This window comes from Cuculus canorus, chromosome 28, assembly GCF_017976375.1.
Source record: "Cuculus canorus isolate bCucCan1 chromosome 28, bCucCan1.pri, whole genome shotgun sequence".
NCBI classification, from domain to species: Eukaryota; Metazoa; Chordata; class Aves; order Cuculiformes; family Cuculidae; genus Cuculus; species Cuculus canorus.
In genome coordinates, this window is record NC_071428.1 from 2823499 (window position 1) to 2843586 (window position 20088).

The 20088-nt window shown below is 59.3% G+C and overlaps 2 protein-coding genes across 6 annotated transcripts; one reads left to right on the forward strand and one right to left on the reverse strand.

The window, feature by feature from the left end:
- The first annotated feature begins 1023 nt into the window (after nucleotides 1-1023).
- On the forward strand, nucleotides 1024-12065 carry NHLH1 (nescient helix-loop-helix 1). Of its 5 annotated transcripts, none has more exons than XM_054050617.1 (4): nucleotides 1024-1426; nucleotides 6497-6843; nucleotides 7786-7933; nucleotides 11276-12065. In XM_054050617.1, the coding sequence occupies exon 4, from the start codon at nucleotides 11653-11655 to the stop codon at nucleotides 12055-12057; it is 405 nt and encodes a 134-aa protein (XP_053906592.1). In that variant the 5' UTR covers nucleotides 1024-1426; nucleotides 6497-6843; nucleotides 7786-7933; nucleotides 11276-11652; the 3' UTR covers nucleotides 12058-12065. The 5 variants fall into 5 exon arrangements, with proteins under 5 accessions (XP_053906592.1, XP_053906594.1, XP_053906593.1 ...); XM_054050618.1 differs by lacking the exon at nucleotides 1024-1426 and adding an exon at nucleotides 5674-6105; XM_054050619.1 differs by lacking the exon at nucleotides 6497-6843.
- Nucleotides 12066-16424: 4359 nt separating this feature from the next.
- On the reverse strand, nucleotides 16425-17756 carry LOC128849318 (uncharacterized). Its single transcript, XM_054050636.1, has 2 exons — nucleotides 17588-17756; nucleotides 16425-17501 (listed from the first exon to the last, which is right to left on the reverse strand). Exons 1-2 carry the CDS (start codon nucleotides 17621-17623, stop codon nucleotides 16425-16427), a joined length of 1113 nt encoding a protein of 370 aa, XP_053906611.1. The 5' UTR covers nucleotides 17624-17756.
- Between the last annotated feature and the right edge of the window lie 2332 nt (nucleotides 17757-20088).

Genomic DNA, 20088 nt, shown 5'->3' on the forward strand with positions numbered 1-20088 from the left:
TCCTGGAGCCCCTTTTGGTACTGGAAGCTGCTCTGAGGTCTCCTCAGAGTCTTCTCCAGGCTGACCAACCCAACTCTCCCAGCCTGTCCTTGCACTGGAGGTTCTCCAGCCCTTGGATCATCTCGAGGTAGGCTGATGTGAATGACAGGATTTCCCCTTTCAAAGCCTGTTTGCTTGGATAATCAGAAAAGTTTGCATGGGAAATTATGCATAACACGAGGAAAGCAAAGAACTTTCCTGCTCTGTCTCTGGTTGTCTTTGAAGCAGCAACTCACAGCAGAGAACTCCGGGCTGGGTCTTGGTGTAGTGAAGGGGTGCAGCCACCACCACTCATGTCTGTCGTACCTGATCTAGGAGGATGCAATCCTGCTGGGAAACAATCCCCAGGAATCTCAAGGGGTATCTAGCTGTTTCCTGGCTTTGATTTCTCCTGGCAAACCTTTCTGCAGTCATTTAGGACGCTCTCCCAGCTGACAAAGGCCACCATGTCTCTAGCTCAGTCAGCAGAGGAGACAAAGGCTCACTCCACTTCAGTTCAGCGTTGCAGTCAGGTTCACGTACTGAGAAAAAGAGTCTTTTGACTCTTAGACTTTGGCTTGTTGCTCCAAAGCATGAGTACTTGAATGTCTTCCAGACCTACTACATTTTGAGGCTGTTTTACATCATTCCTGGTCTAACCGGTTCTTCCTAAGGCTTATACGTGCTGGACAACTTGGAGTTCTATCCAAGAACTTGGCATCCTTGGCATCTTTTGGGCATTGACTTCAGCAGGTTGGTTTCTCTGCTGGTTTAGCGGAACGGGGATTCTGCAGGCTCTCTGCCCCGCTCCACGCTTGGCCAAAGAAACAGGGAAGAAAGAAGAAAGCAGTTGAGCAGCCGAGGGCAAATCCACCCTCAAGGGATGGAGCCTGGAAGCAGCAGGTTGTGCAGCCTTCTGCCAGGGGAAAAAGAAGTGATGCAACCTCTAGCAAGTCTTGCTGAGCTGCTTCTCAAAATAAACAGGGTGTTGACGCCAGCGAGGGCTCGGGCAGCTGCTCCCAGGGGCAGCTCCTGTCTGCGCCTGGCGTTCTGTTTTGCTCTTGAAGGTAAAGGCTATAGCTCTGCATCTGTTCCCATCTCCTCTCTGCACCCAGCTCCACAGGGAGCTTGGTAGGACAGCCCTGGAGAAGATTGACTGGAACCGCCTTTTCTGTAGTGCTTGGAGAGAAGTAATTCTCTTTTGGCTACAGTGCGCTGAGCCAGGAACAGAAACACAGACCCCTCTGCCTCACTTCTCTCCTGACCATCCTCCAAAATCAGCCTCTTCTGTGTACCTTGGCTTGAAAAGATCCCTGAGAAGTCCTGTCCTTACTGACAACCCCCGAGACTCTCCGTGGAGCTCCCACCCGTGCCACTGGTACCGAGATAGTGCTTGGAGTACCCTAAGGTAACTACATAGAAACATTTGGGTTGGAAGGTACCTCAAACCCATCCAGTCCCACCCCTGCCATGGGCAGGGACACCTCCCACTCGCTCAGGGGCTCCAAACCCCATCCAACCTGGCCTGGAACCCCTCCAGAGATGGGGCAGCCACCACTGCTCTGGGCACCCTGGGCCAGGGCCTCCCCACCCTCACGGCAATACATTCCTCCCTAAGATCTCATCTCAATCTCCCCTCTTTTGGCTCAAAACCATTCCCCTCATCCTGTCCCTGCCCTTCCTGATCCAGAGCCCCTCCTCAGCTTTCCTGGAGCCCCTTTCAGCGCTGGAAGCTGCTCTAAGGTCTCCTCGGAGCCTTCTCTTCTCCAGGCTGAACAACCCCAACCCTCTCAGTGTGTCCTCGCACAGGAGGTTCTCCAGCCCTCGCATCACCTCCGTTGCCTCCTCTGGACTCGCTCTAACAGCCTCGTGTCCTTCAAAGGGCGCGGATCCCTCCAAAGCCCAGACTGGGGCTTTTGGGCAGCCCAAACTCCTCTTGCCGAGGAGGGCAGCTGGCACACGCCGCCTCCGCAGCGGAGCCCCCGGGCATCTTGCTGAGACACACACACACACCCCCCCCCTTCATGCGCACAACATCATTTGCAAGCATCAATTTCCTCTCCTCTCTCCCCACGCAGCCCTACCAGGGATTTCGGCACAAAAAGAAGATGCCACCGACTCTCTTGACCCCTGAACTCAGCCGCCTCCTGGGAGGCCGAGGGTTGGGGCCAAGCCCGGAGAGGAGGGTTTGCAGCTGCCCCTGTGCCCTGAGGGGGGGACATATGGGGGTGACAGTCAATGCGAGAGGGAGACAAGAGAGGAAATGTGTGTTTTCTTAGCGCCCGGCCTCCCAGCTCCTGGGAACTTTATGGCTCTGGAATATTAAGAGGCAGGAAAGTTAATTAATACTCAGAACAAAGCCGGGGCTGTTTGGCTTCTGGGAGAAGGAAGCAGCGGAGACAGGAAGAAAAAATTGGTGTCTTCTTAACTAATTTGTTCTTCACGTTCTATCAGCAGCTAAAAGAGATGAAGCTCAGTGAGGGCAGTGAAGGGATTGGTTTTTGGAGACCAAAAGAAGGCTTTCTGACAAAGGGCAGGAGAGTTTGTTGGGTGAGAGGTAGGAGCAGCTACCATTGCCTTCTTCAAGCTGGGGACTGAGTTTGGGACGTGGCAGAGCAGCTCCCTTGGTACCAGCCTCTCTGCCACTTCTCCAAGTCCCTATTCCTCTTACTTGAGGTGATGCTTCTGTTCCCCACGTAGCATCCTTGCTCTCCACTCTGCCCACCTTCTGCTGCCCCTCCTCTGCCGGGCAGCAGTGGCTGCAGCTGCCCCGAGCTGAGGTGTCCCACCGATGGCTTTGTTAGGGTGTCAGTCACCCCTTTTATAGACTCACAGTGTTGATCAGAAGGGATCTTAAAGCTCATCCAGTCTCATCCCTGCCATGGGCAGGGACACCTCCCACTGGATCAGGGGCTCCAAACCCCATCCAACCTGGCCTGGAACCCCTCCAGGGATGGGGCAGCCACCACTGCTCTGGGAACCTGGGCCAGGGCCTCCCCACCCTCACAGGAGAACATTTCTCCCTAAGATCTCATCTCAATGGCTTTGAAGTGGCTCAAGATCTGTCTGTGCTGAATACTTTGATGACCTCTCAGCTTCGTGTGCCCTGTGCCTCGAGCCTCTGGGAAGTGAGCCTGAGCGCATCCTTTGTCCGTGGACAATCCAGCAGATACAGACGTGATGGAGGCTTTGTGTGATGTTGACACCTAAAGGATACAGAGTCCTGTGTCCCGGTCCGGTGCTCTGTCCCATCAGCTGTGGTCGCTGCTGCCGGGAGCTTTGACAACCCCTTTCTGTGTCCTCTCCGTGAGCAGCAGCGCGGTGCAGCTGAAGGACCGCAGCTCAGCTCAGGGTGACAACCGCAGCGCGCGAGGGCCGTTGGCCGACACCCAGCGCACATCTGGGTCCAACGTGTGTTTAAAATCAGGGTCTGACTACTACAAATGGGAGTGTAGGAACTGCCAGACTGGATCGTGCCCAGGGTCCATCTCTGCCGCTGCCCTCATCTCTGTCAGAGACCGGTGTGATACTGCTGGGAAGGCACGGAAGACCCCGGCGTGACCTTGTGCTCCACATTCCCAACAAACTGCCACCTGGTTCCTTCGCTGGGTCCCATCGCAGCCCTCAGCCCCACCGGACCGCGTCTTCTTCCCGTTTGCAGCGCGAACAGCCGGTTGGATCTCCCCACCGCCACGCCTGCGCTGCTGTCCACCCGTCTGTCTGTCGTCCAGCCAGTCCTGCGCGTTCCTGGAGGAGAACAGCAGGGCTGGAGAAAAAGGAAGATGGTTTGGGGGTGATACTGAGTCAAGTTTTCTCTTCCCAAACCCTACGCCCTTGGGGTCCCCTCCTGTGCTCTCCATCCTGCTTTGATCTCCATCCTCTCCTACCCGGCTGTCCTGCGCGAGCTCAGAGGATGGAGGACGCTGTTTAGGACCTCGAGCTCTCTGCTACGCAGGTGATCGTCCCCCAGTGCCAGCGCAGCTTTAACGGTGAGGTTCCCGGGGCTAATCAAGATCGACGTACAAACAAAACAGCATCCCTGCATCTCGCAGCCAGCAGAAAGGGAGAAGCAGATGGGCTGGAGGAGGCAGGGAGCTGCTGCTAAATGGATTGATGGAGAGGCCTTTAAGAGAGATGGATTGGAGAGGGAGCCACTGGAGGAAAGGGCCGGCGCGGCCGTGCTGCGAATGGGGCAGGGGCCCAGGGAGAGGATGGGAAGGGAGAAAGGCCCTGCAGATAACAGATGGATGGACACAAAGACTGGAAGGGAAGAGAGGGACAGATGGACAGGCAATAGAGAGAGTCAGGAGAAGAGAGGGATCTGAACGTAATTAGATTGGATCCGATTATGACAGACTCGATTAGAGCAATATTATGATCAGGAGCTTCTGTCGCTATTTGGCTTTTAGTGGGGAACAAAGCCAGAGAGCACGCGTGGAAGGGGGACAGGCAGAGGCGAAGGGAACTGGGAAGGATGAAAGGAAAGGGGCTCCTTGTGAAAGCTGTCAGTGGCGGCGGTGACAGATTGTCTGGTTATCGAGCACCGGGGCCGTCTGTCACCGACCGCTCGCAAAACCTGCACTCAATAAAAGCCACGGAGACAAAGGCGAGGAGCCGAGAGGGGCTATCAGACCCCAGAGCTTCTGTCACGAGCCGGGCAAGCGTGGCCGGGGCGTGGGGAGAGCTGTGCGGCTCAGGAGCCGTCTGTTATAGCTCAGCACACGCACAAGGAAACTCCAGTGTGCACACAGACACGTGTGCCGAGGGGTGATGGACCTCGCTCAGCCTCCCGCCCACGTGCACACGCACCGAGAGACCCAAGTTTGCACTCACACGGACACTCGTGCCCACGCAGCTTGCACGAACAGCCTGCGCGTGCATGCGTATTTGCATGCTCCAAAGTACTCATCCAAAACGATCTTGAGCTTTGCAGGGCTTCATCCCCCGGCGTGAAGGTTCACCGGCCGTCCAGGGGCTTCTCTAACATCGACCCCAATAACTGTGCTTCCTACTCACTGTCTGCGACGTCCGGTGGTTGGAGCACCACCCGGCTGAGTGTCGCAGGGTGGTGGGCAAGACCTTGTGCCATCTGAACGCTCGCAGGTGGCCTGGGCTGCAGCTCTTGGTCGCAAGAGTGTGGCTGTGAACTAGATGTGATGGAGCCACAAACTGCACGTGTGCACGGCTGGACGAAGTATAACAGCACCAGCCGTGACACCGGGGATGCTACGGGGTCCCTGATCGCTTCTCTGCAAGGAACAATCCAAACAGGCAGGTCTGCCGGAGAAGGATTTGCCAAGATTTTCCACCTACAGGAAAGCTGGGGAGGGGCTCTGGATCAGGGGGTGCAGGGAGAGGATGAGGGGAATGGTTTGAAGCTGAAAGAGGTGAGATTGAGATGAGATCTTGGGGAGAAATGTTCTCCTGTGAGGGTGGGGAGGCCCTGGCCCAGGTTGCCCAGAGCAGCGGTGGCTGCCCCATCCCTGGAGGGGTTCCAGGCCAGGTTGGATGGGGCTTGGAGCCCCTGAGCCAGTGGGAGGTGTCCCTGCCCATGGCAGGGGTGGGACTGGATGGGCTTTGAGGTCCCTTCTGACCCAAACCATTCCATGATTCTATAATTTTATTAAATCCTCTGTCTCGGCAGTGCAAAATGTGGATGCTGAGAGATGAAGGAGCCTTTGTAGCTCTCTGCCTGCAGGAGGTGGAAGGCTGGGAGTCTTCCTCATGCCAGGACAGAGTCAGGATTATGGGAATGGGGTCTTGGATGCTGGACACAGGCTCTGTGCTTGAGTCCCTGCAGCTGAGCAGAGAGGGTTGTCCCCTGTTAGTGTCCCCAGGTGGTCCTTTTCCCCGCAGAGCACCCCAGGAGGGTCTGGGATGGATCTGCCAGTGCCTCAACTTGAGAGAACAACTTGAGTGAGAGCTGAAAGCTGCGTGCAGCGATGGTCTCAAGGCCCACACAGCTCGGGCTTGTCCTCCCCAGTGGAGACGATGCTCCGGCAGCCAACCCAGCCCCTTCCCTGCCTTCCTCCGTCAGCCCAGCGCGGCAGGATGCCCGGAGCAGCCCAGCATCAGCTGTGGAGAGAGGTGGGGCCCTGCTGGCGTCCTGGCAGGAGAAGACGAGCTGGCCCCGAGGGTGGGCAGGCGAGACGGGAACAGAGGAGGAACAGGGGGCGCAGAGCGAGAATAAACACAAACAACCCATCGGGCTCTCAGGGGAGATGGGGGCAGCACTGCAGCGAGGGAGGAGGGGGCTGTGCGAGGAGTCCGGGATGCATTCACGCACCCGTGTGGATGTGGATGCTCCGCTCGTGTTCCCATGCATGAGGCAGGAGGGATTTGTGCGTGGGAGAAGCGTTCGTGGGATGCCTGTGGGATGCCTGACGTGCTGAGCACGGCGCGTGCTTTGGTCTCGGGGCGGACGCGGCTCTTGCCACGAGCTCATTAGGCGAATCTTGTGTTCTAATCGGTGCCATAGCAATGGTGAGGCAGCCGTCGCGCTGCCACCTGATCCCTCTGCCTCGTCCGCCGCTCGCCCTGCAAACTCCAGGACCATCTGCTGACGCGTGCCACGGGCTGGAGGCCGCCCAGGTGCCGATGCCCAACACCTGAGCTTCTCCTGTCAGCGCAGGGGATGGCGAACCACCCCCCGGGGAGGCGACGGGGGCCACAACCTCCAGCGCTCGGTGGTGAAGGAAGGTGGGAGGCTCCGTCCAGCAAAGCGCAGGGAGGACCGGGAGGATGCACATGGATGGAGGATGCTGAGATTTCCAGAGCAGGGAGTTTCCTGACAAGTGAGGACAAACTCAAGTGGATTTTTGCAAGGTAGAGTTTACAGGAGAATTGGAAAGCAGAGAAGGGTGAGAGGCAGAGAGAAAGTCACACCCACCACAGGGATCATTGTTTCACGCTTAAACAGAGCATCAGTGTTTCCAAACAATCATTCCATCCTCTGGGTACCTGCCTTTCGCTTTCTTTCTCTTTTCTCACCAAACTTTCCTCCAGATGAATTTTAGGGCATCTCGCGGGCAGAACTGTTGAGGCGGTGGCCGCTGCTGCTGGAGCACGGCCGGGAGAGGGTCTCCACGGTCCGGGCACCCTCCGCTGCTCACCCACCCCACGTCCCCCACCCCAGACCCCTGCGTCTCGTGGTTGTGTGCGCTCAGACACGTGTGGATGCTCGGACACACAGCTCAGCTCCCGAAGGCGCCCACACCGCGGCAGCGGGACGGTGGGAGCCACGGGAAGGCTCTGCTGTTGGCCGCGCTTCTTCTACACACGCTGCTTCTCACCCCAGCCTGGAGCGGGGACCTGCCTGCCTGTCTGCGTCTCCCTTTTCCCCTTTCCCCGCTCGCTCCCATCTCTCTATTTCTCCTTTATGAAATATGCATGGAGAACAGATGTCGCCTTCTCCCGGAGCACACCCACCCTCCTCTCTCCCTCCCTCCCAGCCCACCACCTCCATCCACCCTCCAGGACCACATCCAACCTCCACCTCCCTTCTCTCCCGGGGGCTCCAACCTCCCACACAGCCAATGGCATCCCCTCTCTTGACTTTAATATTTATGAGGGGGGGAGCACCAGAATGGCCAATGAGGCGGTCGGGGTCGGAGCTGGCGTGCGAGGCTGGGGTGTATATATAGCGCATGGGGCACATGCCTCCTTGGGGTGTCCATCTCCACGCGCGGTGGCCCGCTCGCACTCCTTCCCAGGGAGTAGCATGCCTGGGTCCCAAGGCTGCTGGCGTTCCCCCTGACCCCCCTCCAGGTCCATCCCGTGGAGCAGAACACCAGGAAACTTTCTCCCACCTCAATGGATGGATGAGCCAAGCGGTTCCTCCCTCCCTGGATTACTTTGAGCTTCATCCTGCTTGGAAGAGAAAAGCTGGAGCCTGGGAATGGTCATCGGCTTGGGGGTAAGGGATGGGATGGGACGGGACGGGATGGGACGGGATGGGATGGGATGGGATGGGATGGGATGGGATGGGTGAGCAGCTCTCCTGGATGTCGCTGCGAGGTTTGATGTCGCCGAAATGGTAGCGTGGACGTGGGGAGAGGGACAGGGAGGTCAGCGGCGTGGGCCGTGCGGGAAGGTACCTGCACAAAGCCATGGGCTCTGCGGAAGGGAGGTTGACCTCGGCACGAGGTTTAATGCACAAACCCATGTGTACATCCTTGGCTTTGAGCTTGGCTGGTGGCACGGGGGATTCCAGATCAGGAAAGAGAAAAGGAACCTCATTGAGATGGCCTGGAAGGGAGTCTCAGACACATTCTGTGTGGCCAGGGAGGCTTCCGAAATTGTTCCATTGCAGTCTGGAGTGCGAGGAAAAAGGGCAAGAGAGGAGGTGGAAGCATTGCTTTCCATCGGGGGGTTTAACCTTCCCGGGGTTGTGCTGAAGGCAGGACTGGAGCAAACGTAGGTTTGAAAGAGCTTCTGCAATAGATGAATTTAGGAACGTGGCACCTTATGGTTCGTCTGAAGGGAAAAGTGAAGTAGAGTCACTCAGAGCAGGAGTCACCCACGCGAAGAAAAAGCTGTTTGAGGACGGGACTCACTCAGCAAAGGAGGAGTGGGATAAGGAGTTTATTTGGGTCTAGGACAGAAACTTGTCTTCATGCCAATGGTCCAGCGTCTCCTTCCGATGTCCCGCAACTGAGATCCCGTGTTCAGTACACATTAAATTCACTCTCAAGGAGCTGAGACAGCGCCAGCGGCACATCCCGCAGCCTGCAGACCGTGGGGCAGAGCGGCGAGCGCTTCCCGGGCGGCTCCCGGGCCAGGTCGCCATCCCCGTCTGCCCGAGGAGAAGGAGGTCTTGCAGCCTCCCCTATTCCAAGATGAAGCGATGCGCTCGTGCCTCGGTGCCGGTGTCCTAGGAGGGGACAGAAGCTGCCTGGTGTCTCCTTCCCTGCCCTGTGCTGAAGCGATGGCGCTGGCGCCGGAGCAGTTTCTCGCCGGGACGGCTCATGGACGGCGCTTCCAGCGCAGTCGGTTGCGGCAGCGCCTGAGTTTGCAGAGCGAGAGGAGAACAGACCTGTTGTTTCCCGACCGGCAGCACCAGGATAAGGAGAGAGAAGAGCAGTGAAGACAGCAGAAGAGATCCAATGTGGTTCTCCACCCCTAAGGGGAATATTTAAGGAGAGGTTGCACACACGGATGCGGAGCCGCTCATGTGAGCGTGATCCTGGACATCCAGGCAACGACTCGTCACCAGAGCCGCGGCGATGAGCCTCAAGGTGGCCATGAAGGGTTGTCCCAAGGCACCAGCCGGGCATGGACTTGCTCCGGGTGGTGTTCACCCACGGACACGCTGCTCCCCAGGGCGAAGCAGCCGGCGGGGTGGGACGGCTCCCGCAGCCGCTGAGCACCAGGAAGGAGGTCCTGGGTCTGCAGGAAGGGGACGAGAGCGGAAGGAGAAAAGAAATTAAAGCAGGAGAGGAATGGAGACGGTTGAAGAAGACGCACAAGTCACGGCTAGAGCAGAGGTGGTGATTTCAGGAACTCGAGATCCACGCTCCTGCGTGGGCTGCAGTTCTTGGTCCCTCTCTCTGAAGACGATCACAGCGAGAGCAAGTTAAACCCAAACCCAAACTCAGCCGCGCTCCAAGGATGATGCAGCTTATCGCAAGCTCGAAGCCTCGAGAGGGAATCTCCATGCATCCCAAGAGCCACCTTTCCATCAGCCCTTCCATCGTCTCCATTTACTCTTCACAAGAGTAACTTTCTGCTCAAGATTCGGATGGTTCCCTTGTACTCTGAGCCATAGCTGGAAGGTTTTGTGCTACGGAAAAGGAAGTCCAGGGTAATTTTTTAAGTGAGAACTGAATATCACAGTGCAAAGGTGAGCGTGTGTGTGTGATTTGGAGTAGATTTATCAGTGTGGGTGTAAATTACTGCGCGTGAATGGATGCGGGATTCTCACAGAGGAGTTTTTGGTGGGGAGCATCTGCACATACGTGCTGGGAAACGTGGACATGTATGTTGACACGTGTGTTTGTGGAAGCACGCAGAGAGGCAGCCACAGAGGTCTGGGGGGGCTCAGGGCGGCTGTGCAGGTGCTTAGGGGGTTCCTTGTGCCCCGTGGGCAGCGCTTCTGTCAAAGCACATCAAGGGCTCTGCCCCCCGCCAGGCTTTGCAAATGGGATGTGGACTATTTCTTCCCAGCCATCACCCGTCCATATTCGTTTAGTTTCCATTTCTCACTCGTACGGCTCATTACGAGCTTGTCAGGCCTGAAGAGAGGTGATGTGTTGTACATCTCTGCCTGGCTCGCTTCCCAGCCGGGCTGACGGCTCTTCCAGCAGCAGCATTTCCCCATCTGAACTTTATTCCCCTGCTCCACCCCAACCCTTCCTACAGGAAAGCCTCCAGGAGAGCTGAGGAGGGGCTCTTGGTCAGGGAGAGGACATGGAGGAAAGGTTTAGAGATGAAAGAAGGGAGATTGAGATGAGATCTTGGGGAGAAATGTTTTGCTGTGAGGGTGGGGAGGCCCTGGCCCAGGTTCCCCAGAGCAGTGGTGGCTGCCCCATCCCTGGAGGGGTTCCAGGCCAGGTTGGATGGGGTTTGGAGCCCCTGATCCAGTGGGAAGTGTCCCTTCCCATGGCAGAAGGTGGGACTGGATGGGCTTTGAGGTTCCTTCCAACCCCAAACCATTCTGTCGTTCTGATTCCCCTTCCTGGGGGGCGAACGCGCCTGCAGCAAGACCTGCCTTTCCCAGCCCTGCTCCTGGGATGCTGGAGGCATCTAGGCAAGCCTGGAAGCCCCCAGTGCTGGAGCCGTGCGGGGAAGGCAGTGGGGGGAGGAGAAGGGAGAGGAGAAGCAGCTTTCCCAGCCGGCAGCGCAGCATCCCGGAGGGAACGGGGAGCCAGCGTCTATTTGGACACATCAAGCAAAACAGCTGTGTTGGGTTCCATATGTCGGGGGTGCCAGGATCCATGACATACGGGCTCATTTCGTATACAATAACCCCCCCTTCCTCTCACCCCCACAGTCTGGGTTTTTTTTTTTCCCTTCCCTCATCCACCACCTGTCATCTCTCCGGAGAGCCAGGAGGAACAGCTTCCACCTTCTCCCAGAGCAACCCCACCACCTCCCTCTCCGCTGCCCACGAGCGGCGACCTGGAGCCCCATCCCAGCCCGTTCCCTGCTCCGGTTGGACCCGATGCCGCAGGGCAGGTGGAGTAAATCCAGCTGCATCTCCCCTATCCACCCGGAGCCAATTAGTACTGAGAGCCCCTGTGCTTCTTCTCTTTTCCAGCGCACGCAGGAGTTCGGCTCTGACACTTGACACCTCCAAAACTGGGTCCTGCACGGAAGAACCCGCGGTCTCTGTGCTCAAACACTCACAGAGGATATTTATTTATTGATTTATTTGATTTCTATGCTTCCTGCCATTGTCCTTACATTATTTATCACAAAAGTCCTCCAGGGAAAAGGGAAAATTTTGACATTCCCTTGCAGACACTGTGTGTGATGAGGAGGAAGAGGAAGAGAACAACCAGGGGTTTGCTGTGATCCCAAGACCTTCTCTATAAAGCAGAGCGGTTTCGCTTCCGCATCGCGCCCGGGTCCGTCTGTTCTCTTGTCTCACATCTCCGAAGCCTCCGTCTCTCTGTCCGCCCCTCTCCTGCAAAGATGATGCTCAATTCAGATCAGACGGAGATTGACCTCCCGCCGACGCACTCCGAATCCGAATCCGTCTTCAGCGACTGCGGTGGTGGCCGCGCGGGCAGCGCAGAGGACGCCGGCGGCGTTGGTTTGTGCGCTCAGTCCCGGACAGCTGAGCCGGGCGAAGCCGTGAAGAAAGACCTACAGCACCTGAGTCGGGAGGAACGTCGGCGCCGGAGGCGCGCCACGGCCAAATACCGGACAGCCCACGCCACGCGGGAGCGCATCCGCGTCGAAGCCTTCAACATGGCCTTTGCTGAGCTGCGGAAGCTGCTGCCCACCTTGCCGCCGGACAAGAAGCTCTCCAAGATTGAGATCCTCCGCTTGGCCATCTGCTACATCTCCTACCTGAACCACGTGCTGGATGTCTGACCCGCCTGGCCTGCGTCCGTCTGTCTGTCTCCCACTACCTGACCATGTGCTGGGCATCTGAGCCAAGAGCTCAAGTCCGTCTGTCCATCTACGAACCGAACCACGTGTTGGGTGTCCAAAACGTTGTGCCTGTCTTCATCCGTCTGTTCCAAAGGATCGAGTCCCCAGCCGTCTGCTCTACCCTCCGTCTGAACTATGTTCTGTATTTCCCCACCACGATGCTCACATCCGAATGTCCTTCCATCCTGCCCGAGTCAGGCTGGATGTTTGGTCCATCAGCCATCTGTCCATCCTGCTGGATCTGCTGCCTGAACCTCTGCCGGCTACGAACGCTCCCATCTTCTGTCCATCCATCTGCTGCGCATCCTACTGATACCGCCTACGGGATCCTGAGCCGTCAGTCTGTCCGCTCTGTCTGCTCCGCAGCAGGAGCCACTGAGCCCACGTCTGTCTCGTCTGTCTGTCCGTACCTTCTGCCACCAGCCGCCCCACCAGCACCACCAGTCGGGGTGGTTTATCTCTTGGCTGCTGCTCTGCCCCTGGCATCGTGCTGGGCACCGGGAGGTCCGCGTTGGTCCCATCCTCTCCACGGAGGGAGCAGAGCCAGGAGCATCCCTGAGCGATTGCCCCGGCTTTTCACCCCCAAAAAGGGACCACAAAGCGTGGGGCACACCTGGCAGGACCTGACCACGCTGGGTGACAGTGGCAGATTCCCCTTGAGATGGAGCGGAGAGGCGTTTCTCACTGCGCTGCCCACTGCAGGGCTGGCGTGGGGGGCAGAGACCCCCCCTGAACCCCAAGGAGCCCCCAAAGGTGGCTGGTGGCACCCAAAGGTGGGTGCTGGGAGGGGAAGGAGCTGAGGATGGGGCCGGGGAAGGTGACAACCACGGGCGGAGGCTGGATGAAGGCTGTGGAGTCGGGGCACTGGCGGGCGCACAGCTCGTTGCAGCTCTCAGCGATGGGCTGGGGGACGGCCACGCCGGTTTTTGGTGGGCACAGGTCGTAGCAAGACATCTTTGTGTGAGAGAGCCGAGCCTGAAAGGGACAGCCGCAAGGAGCAGAGTGATGAGCCGGAGGAGAACCTGCCCGAGCGGTGCCCCGTCCCCAGGGCTGCCCTGGCGCTGGAGGGGCCAAGCAGGAGCAGCACCAAGGGTCTCCCCGAGCCTCTCCGTCGCACATCTGGTCTCCCCACAGCTTCGCTGCTCAGCCCTCCTTTGCACTAAAGTACGAGTGTGAGCTCCACTGGGTTCCCGTTGCCCCCACAGCCGCGACCCCCCCTGGGCACCAGCTCTCCCCACGCAACCTTCATCCCTCCCCACTCTTCCTCCCTCTCTACTTCTCTGCTCCTGGTGACAAAGCCCCGAGTGGGGGTCCCGAGCGCGGCACAACCCCCAGCGCAGGCAGGGGACGGCGGTGCTCAGCTCCCCCAGCGCCGCATCCCAGCGGGTGCCGCCGGGGCTCACGTGCAAAGAGGCTTCGCCGTGGGGTGCCGCGAGCCTCCCCGTTTGCACCAGTCCAGCGCTGGTGCAGCTCCGCTGAGGTACACTGCACTTTACGTGGCTTTGCAGAGCAGCGGCGTCGGAGAGGGGAGGAAGCAGGAATGGTCCCTTTGAGCGGCTTCCCGCAGCCGGGGCTCTTCTTGACCCCCCAACACGGATCAGCACTTTGGGAGAGGGAAGGGAAAGCGGAGCGGAGCAGCCTCGTCTCCGCGCTGAGGTTGGGGAAAGCTCGTTGCAAGAGTGAATGTTTTGCCTTTGTTTTCTGGGTGTTTTCTTTGTTTGAAGAGTTCATTTTGCACTGGTGGTGGCAAGAGCACAAGCAGAGCCTGGGCTGGGGACACGGACCACGCAGAACCGCGGGCTGAGCTTCCAGCCGACGCTCCGGGTGGGAGCAGAGCCACAGCCCGGTCCATGGGGAAGGGGATGGGGCTGCTCCTCGTCGAGACTCGCCATGAGGTCCTCCACAGGGGAGGTGGACTCTGGTGAGCCAGAGATGAACCGTTCCTGGTGAGGGGGGCGACGCGATGTCCTGCGAACCCCCAGAGCCGGAGCAGAGGTCCCACCACGCTCGACCATCCGGGCTTCCACTCTTTGCCCTCCTGAGACATCGGCTGCTCCCCATGCTGAACATCCGAGCTCCGTGAGCCCCGCATGGGCATCCCACGACCTCGCAGACCTCCCGGCTCCATCCCACCCCTGTCTCTGCCACCGGCGCCTCGCTCCGTACCTCATTTTCCACCCCCTCCCTGTAAAAGCAGGGAGAAGGATCGCTACCTCTGTCTCGCAAGGACTCGCCGGGGAACGTGGGAACCCTGAGGACCGGAGCAACGGATCCCATCACCGGGCAGCGGCAGAGCCAGAGCAGAGCAGCTCACCCTTCCCCTCCCATCCCCAGCCCCGACTCTGTGCCACAAGGATATTTATTGAATTAATTTATTGAGAAATGTTATTATTTATTTGCTGTCTCGTGCACTTTTGGGAAAGGAAAAACTTCAAAAACAAACAATAATAATAATAACCACAGCGGAAAAAACAACCCACCCCCCGTCGTGCCCCAGCGCGTGTTTGTCTTGGCCGTTCAGACTGTGGAAGGGTTTATTATTTATGAGTTCACAAGGAAGTCGGGGAGGGGGAAATGAATTAAACCGCCAGCAAAAAGAGAGATCTTGAACTTGGAGTGCCCGGCTTTCTCTTTTATTCTTTCTTTTATTTCTTAATCTTGTTTTTAATAGTCTCTTCCTTGTTCAGTGGTGGTGGAAGATTGAAAGGAGGTGGTGGGACAGAGGCCATCACCCACCACCCAGCCAAGGGGGCTGAGATGTGTCCTCTTGGCACCCAGGGTCCCACCAGCACCAGCTCGCTCAGAGCCAGGGTGGACGCTAAGTCTTGGGCTTTGCCTGGACCTGCAGCAACCGTTTGAGCCCAGCTGGGGTTTGCTGGGATGAGCAGACCACAAACAACCCAGTCCCGGCAGAGAGAAGAGGACATCTGGTCCAGACATCAGCATCCTAGTAGGTATGTTGGTGTTGTGATGGTGGTTGGGGTGGATTATCACAGAATCATGGACTGGGTTGGGTTGGAAGAGACCTCAAAGCCCATCCAGTCCCACCCCTGCCATGGGCAGGGACACCTCCCACTGGATCAGGGGCTCCAAACCCCATCCAACCTGGCCTGGAACCCCTCCAGGGATGGGGCAGCCACCACTGCTCTGGGCAACCTGGGCCAGGGCCTCCCCACCCTCACGGCAAAACATTTCTTCCTAAGATCTCACTTCAGTCTTGTCTTAGAGGTCTTTCCCAGCCTTAACAATCTCCAAACACACCCGATAAACCCCGTCTCCTGCACACCCCTGAGAAATTCCGTGTGCATCCAGCTTCCAAAGTCACCATCACTCGCCCGTACACCTCTGCTCAACAGAGACCTCGTGGTCTCCTTCTCCCTGTCCTCCAGCCCTCCTCCTCAGCCCAAGCCCCAGCTACGTGGGGAAGCAAGTTTGCGGCTCATCTCCTTTGTCTCACCGCTCTGCTGGGTCCCCGGGGGAGAGGATGCAGCTGTTCGCCGACTTGCTCCAAATTTCTTCATCTAATCAATTGGCCTCGGCTGCGGCGCGGCTGAGATGCGGCAAAGGGGAAATAATAAACAGGGGGAGGGAGACTTTGGACCGCGCTGCAGCGGCGAGAGCGGCTGGTGAGGCAAAGGAGGGAACCTTGAAAGACTTTGGCGTTCCCTTTTTGTCCCATCGCTGGTGTTTGCGCCTTGGGATGCTCCGAATCCCTTCCGCCTCCATCCAGATCCCAACTCTTATCCCAACCAGCCTCCACGCGTGGAGGTTGAGCATCTCCAGCTCCGGGAGGTGGTAATCGGGTTGTGGAAACGCGAGCTTTGGCGGCAGCGGCTCCCAAACCTCTGCGGGGCTCGTTGTTCCCGGCTGCCAACCCCGTCCCTGACATATGGTCCTCATTGTGCATCGCACAATGGAAACACTTCATGCTAATTTAGATGCTGGTTCTGGCCTCGCCGTCATCTCCGTCATCATCTCGACAGATTGGGTCCCTCGCCTGCTCTTTGTGCTCGCGGGCAGGGACGGTGACAGGCAGCTCGGCTTCTCCTCTACCTCCCTAAGCGTTATCCCAGGTGCTTCCCAGCTCTTTCCCTCTTCCCACAGCTCTTTCCTTCTCTCTCCTTCTCCATCCCCATCTCCACCTCTCCATCCTTCCCTTGGCTTCTCCATCTCCATCTCCACCTCTCCATCCTTCCCTTGGCTTCTCCATCCCCATCTCCACCTCTCCATCCTTCCCTTGGCTTCTCCATCCCCATCTCCACCTCTCCATCCTTCCCTTGGCCTCTGGAGGATGTTGGTCCCCATTCTCAGGTAGGTTGGAGCACGAGGAGTGGCTTTTCCTTGGAAAAAGACCCACGGAAAGCAGTCCTGATGGTGCAGAAAAAGGGACACGCGCGGAACTGCTCAGCCGCTTCTGCCCGGTGGTGTTGCCGTGTCCCTGCCGCAGGGACAATGAGGTGGGGATGGCTGCTGCCCCGTTCTGCGTCACCTCCTCGCCCCAAAAGGAGCAGCCAGGGCAGGATGTGACACCCCGGTTTGGGAAGAGGGAAGGAGACCCCTTGTCTCAGCATGCCCAAATCCCTCTTGGATGTCACCATGGGCAGCAGCGGTGTCCCCAGCTCACGAGGCAGCAGTGCCATCTGCTGGGTCCCCACAATGGAGCCCCACACGCCCACCCAGATCTGGTACCCCCCTTCCTGGGGACTTGTGGGTACCGGGTGATACCAGCTGAACACGAGCCAGCAGTGGCCCAGGTGGCCAAGGAGGCCACCAGCATCCCGGCTTGGATCAGCCATGGGGTGGCCAGAAGGAGCAGGGACGGGATCGTCCCCCTGGACTCCTTGAATCCCAGGTTCAGTTTTGGGTCCTTCACTCCAAGAAAGGTCTTGAGAGGCTGGAGCGTGTCCGGAGAAGGGAACGGAGGTGGGAAGGGGCTGGAGAACAGGGGTTATGGGAGCGGCTGAGGGCCCTGGGGCTGCTTCGGTTGGAGAAGAGGAGGCTGAGACCTCATCGCTCTCCGCAGCTCCTGGAAGGAGGTTGAGCCAAACGGGTGATGGGCTCTTCTCCCAAGTGATGGGATGAGAGGAAACGGCCTCAAGTTGTGCCGGAGGAGGAAAGGAGAGGGCCAGAAAGGGTTGGCTTGATCCGACCCCAGCAGCCTGGAGCTCCGGAGGCCGCAGACAGGTCAGACAAACCCTGTAGGGATGGGTCAGGAGCTGCTGCTCCGCCTGGGACACCGGGAAGCTGTCACCCTCCTCTCCGGGACTCATCTCCAGAGCTATTCCTCTCCGTGGAGCGGGAAGCCGGGCCGGGGCACCTTGGGACTGGCGGGTGTTGGACCTCCCGGGGGTCGGGATGTTTGAGCGCTGCGTTCCGGGGCAGCTCTGGGCAAGGAGAGGGGGTTTGTGGAGCATGAGGGGACACAACCGTCCCTGCTCCGCTCCAGGAGGCACACGAGGACCTCACAAACCCCCCTCTGAGGCTTCGCTGCTGTGCAGATGATCATTTCCAAGAAGAAGAGCAGACAGAGATGGGTCTGGAGGTTCCTTCATCCTCAGGAGATGGGTGGGAAGCACCCAGTGGCCCCTTCCCAATCCTGGGTGCCCCACGGGGGACACCTCGCAGAGCCACACGGGTTCTTCTGTCCAGAGAGCGGAGTGAGGAGGGAGGGGATCGTCCCTATAAATCATGAGGTGGAACAATGCGGTCCTTCCCAGCTGGCAAAGAGACTCCGGCAGCTCCAGCTGGCCGGGAAGGAGCTCCGTGGGGCCATTAATCACCCCCAGAGCTGCAGAAGGAGCGAGGGGACAGCCTGGGGGAGCAGAGGGAGCCCAGCGCTCCCCAGCGTGGCCCCAAATTGGCCACAGCTCCTGCACCCCTGGAGTCACACCTCGAGGCTGCGCCGGCGGTTGGGGAGAGGGGGGCACCGTCCCCCCAGCTCTGCGCCAGCACAGGACGGGGGTCACCTCTTGCAGGGCCCCATGGCCGATGGAGCATCCCGGCTCCTGGACACCTCGCTGGTGGAGACAGAGCCCCGTTGATCCCTGCCCCATCGCCCCCTGCCCCACTGTTCGGCCCCTGCCCCTGTCCATACCCCACTGCCCCTGCCCCATCACTCTCTGCCCCACTGCTTGCTCCCTGCCCCACCAGTCTCTGCCCCATCGCTCCCTGCCCCACCACTCAATTGATGCCCCCACCATCCCCTGCCCCATTGCTCCCCACCCCACCGCTCACTCCCTGCCCCATCACCCCCTGCCCTATTGCCCCCTGTCCCTGTCTGTGCCCCATCACCCCCTGCCCCACTGTTCGGCCCCTGCCCCTGTCCATACCCCACTGCCCCTGCCCCACCAGTCCCTGCCCCATCGCTCCCTGCCCCACTGCCCCTGCCCCACTGCTTGCTCCCTGTCCCATCAATCCCTGCCCCATCGCCCCCTGCCCCACCACTCAATCTTTACCCCACCATCCCTGCCCCATCGACCCCCGCCCCATCGACCCCCGCCCCATGACTCCGCCCCTGCCCCACTGCTCCCTCTCCCCGCCCCATTCGCTCCGCCCATTCATTGAAAACAACCCATTTAAATCCGTCCAATAGCGGGCGCCGAGCGGGGGGCGCCGCTTCCCATTGGTCCACGTGAGGAGGGGGCGGGACCAGCGCAGCTTCCCATTGGTCTGCGCGAGAAGGGGCGGGACCAGTGACGCTTCCCATTGGTCCGTGCGGGAAGGGGGCGGGACCAGAGCCGCTTCCCATTGGTCCGCGCGAGGAGGGGGCGGGACTAGCGCCGTTTCCCATTGGTCGGCGCGGGGAGGGGGCGGGAATAGTGCGTTCCCAGTCTCGGTCATTGAGGGAAGGAGCCCGGCGCGCCTCGGCTGTTCCGAGCAGGCGGCGCCCCCCCCGCCGCAGGGTCCCCATATTTAGGGGTCCCCCAGCTCCCGCCTCCCTTCACTCGAGGGGGGGCTGTTTGGCTTTGGCTTTGGCTTTGGAGAGGGCTCTGTGAGGGGGTTCCTGACTCATTGTAGGGGGGCGCAGAGGTGATTGGGGGGAGAAGCAGGTTGGGGTGCTGGGTGACCCCCCCAAAGAGCACCCCTGCTGTTGGGGGGGCGTCAAACGGCCCGTGGGAGCTCAGGGTCTTCCCCCCCCCCCCCATCATGGGTAAGAGGATGGGGCTGCTCCATATTGCCCTGACACCCCCCCCCCCAATAAAGGACCCCTACATTGGGGGAAGGGGCTCCATGGAAGCCCCTTTCCAGTCCCCCCCCCCCCCAAAGGGGCTTTGGGGGCACCTCTGCCAGGGACAAAGCCCGTGTGTGTCCCCCCCAAATGGCCATGCGCAGCTGCATGGGGCACTTGGGGGGCACAGTGACCCACCCACCCCCCCCCCAAGATATGAGTTTATTATGGGCTGTCTGTGACCCCACAGAATTGGGGGGGGGATTCCAGTGGGGCTTTACCCCCCCCACCTCCCTTTCCCCCCCACTACCATGCCCATCCCTACAGGCTGAGGAGCAGGGAGCGGGTGGGGACCCCCCCTCGAAGTCAGGACCCCCTCCCCACCTATAGAGCTGAGGGAGCCATGGGGACCCTCTTGCTCCTTTCCCCCCCCCCCCAAAAAAAAAACCTCAGCCCAATGGGGCTTAAACCCTTCACTTTCCCCCCTCCCCAACTCTGAGAACCCCCCCCTTTCCCACCACTTGTTCGTGTGGAAACGCCCCCCCCCCCCCCATCCTTGACCCACAGGGATGGGGGTGGTGGGGGTGGGAAATGGAGGCCCTGGGGTGGGAAGGGGGGGTTTCTGAAGTGGAGGGGGCGATGATGGGGTGAGAAGGGGGGGTCCTTGGGGGGGTTGTCAGGAGAGGATGGGAAATGGAGGCCCTGGGGTGGGAAAGGGGGATCCTGGGAGGGGGGGAGAGGGAAGGGAATGCAAGGTTGGGAAGGGGGAGTCTTGGGGGGGGGAGGGTGGGAAAGGGGAGTCC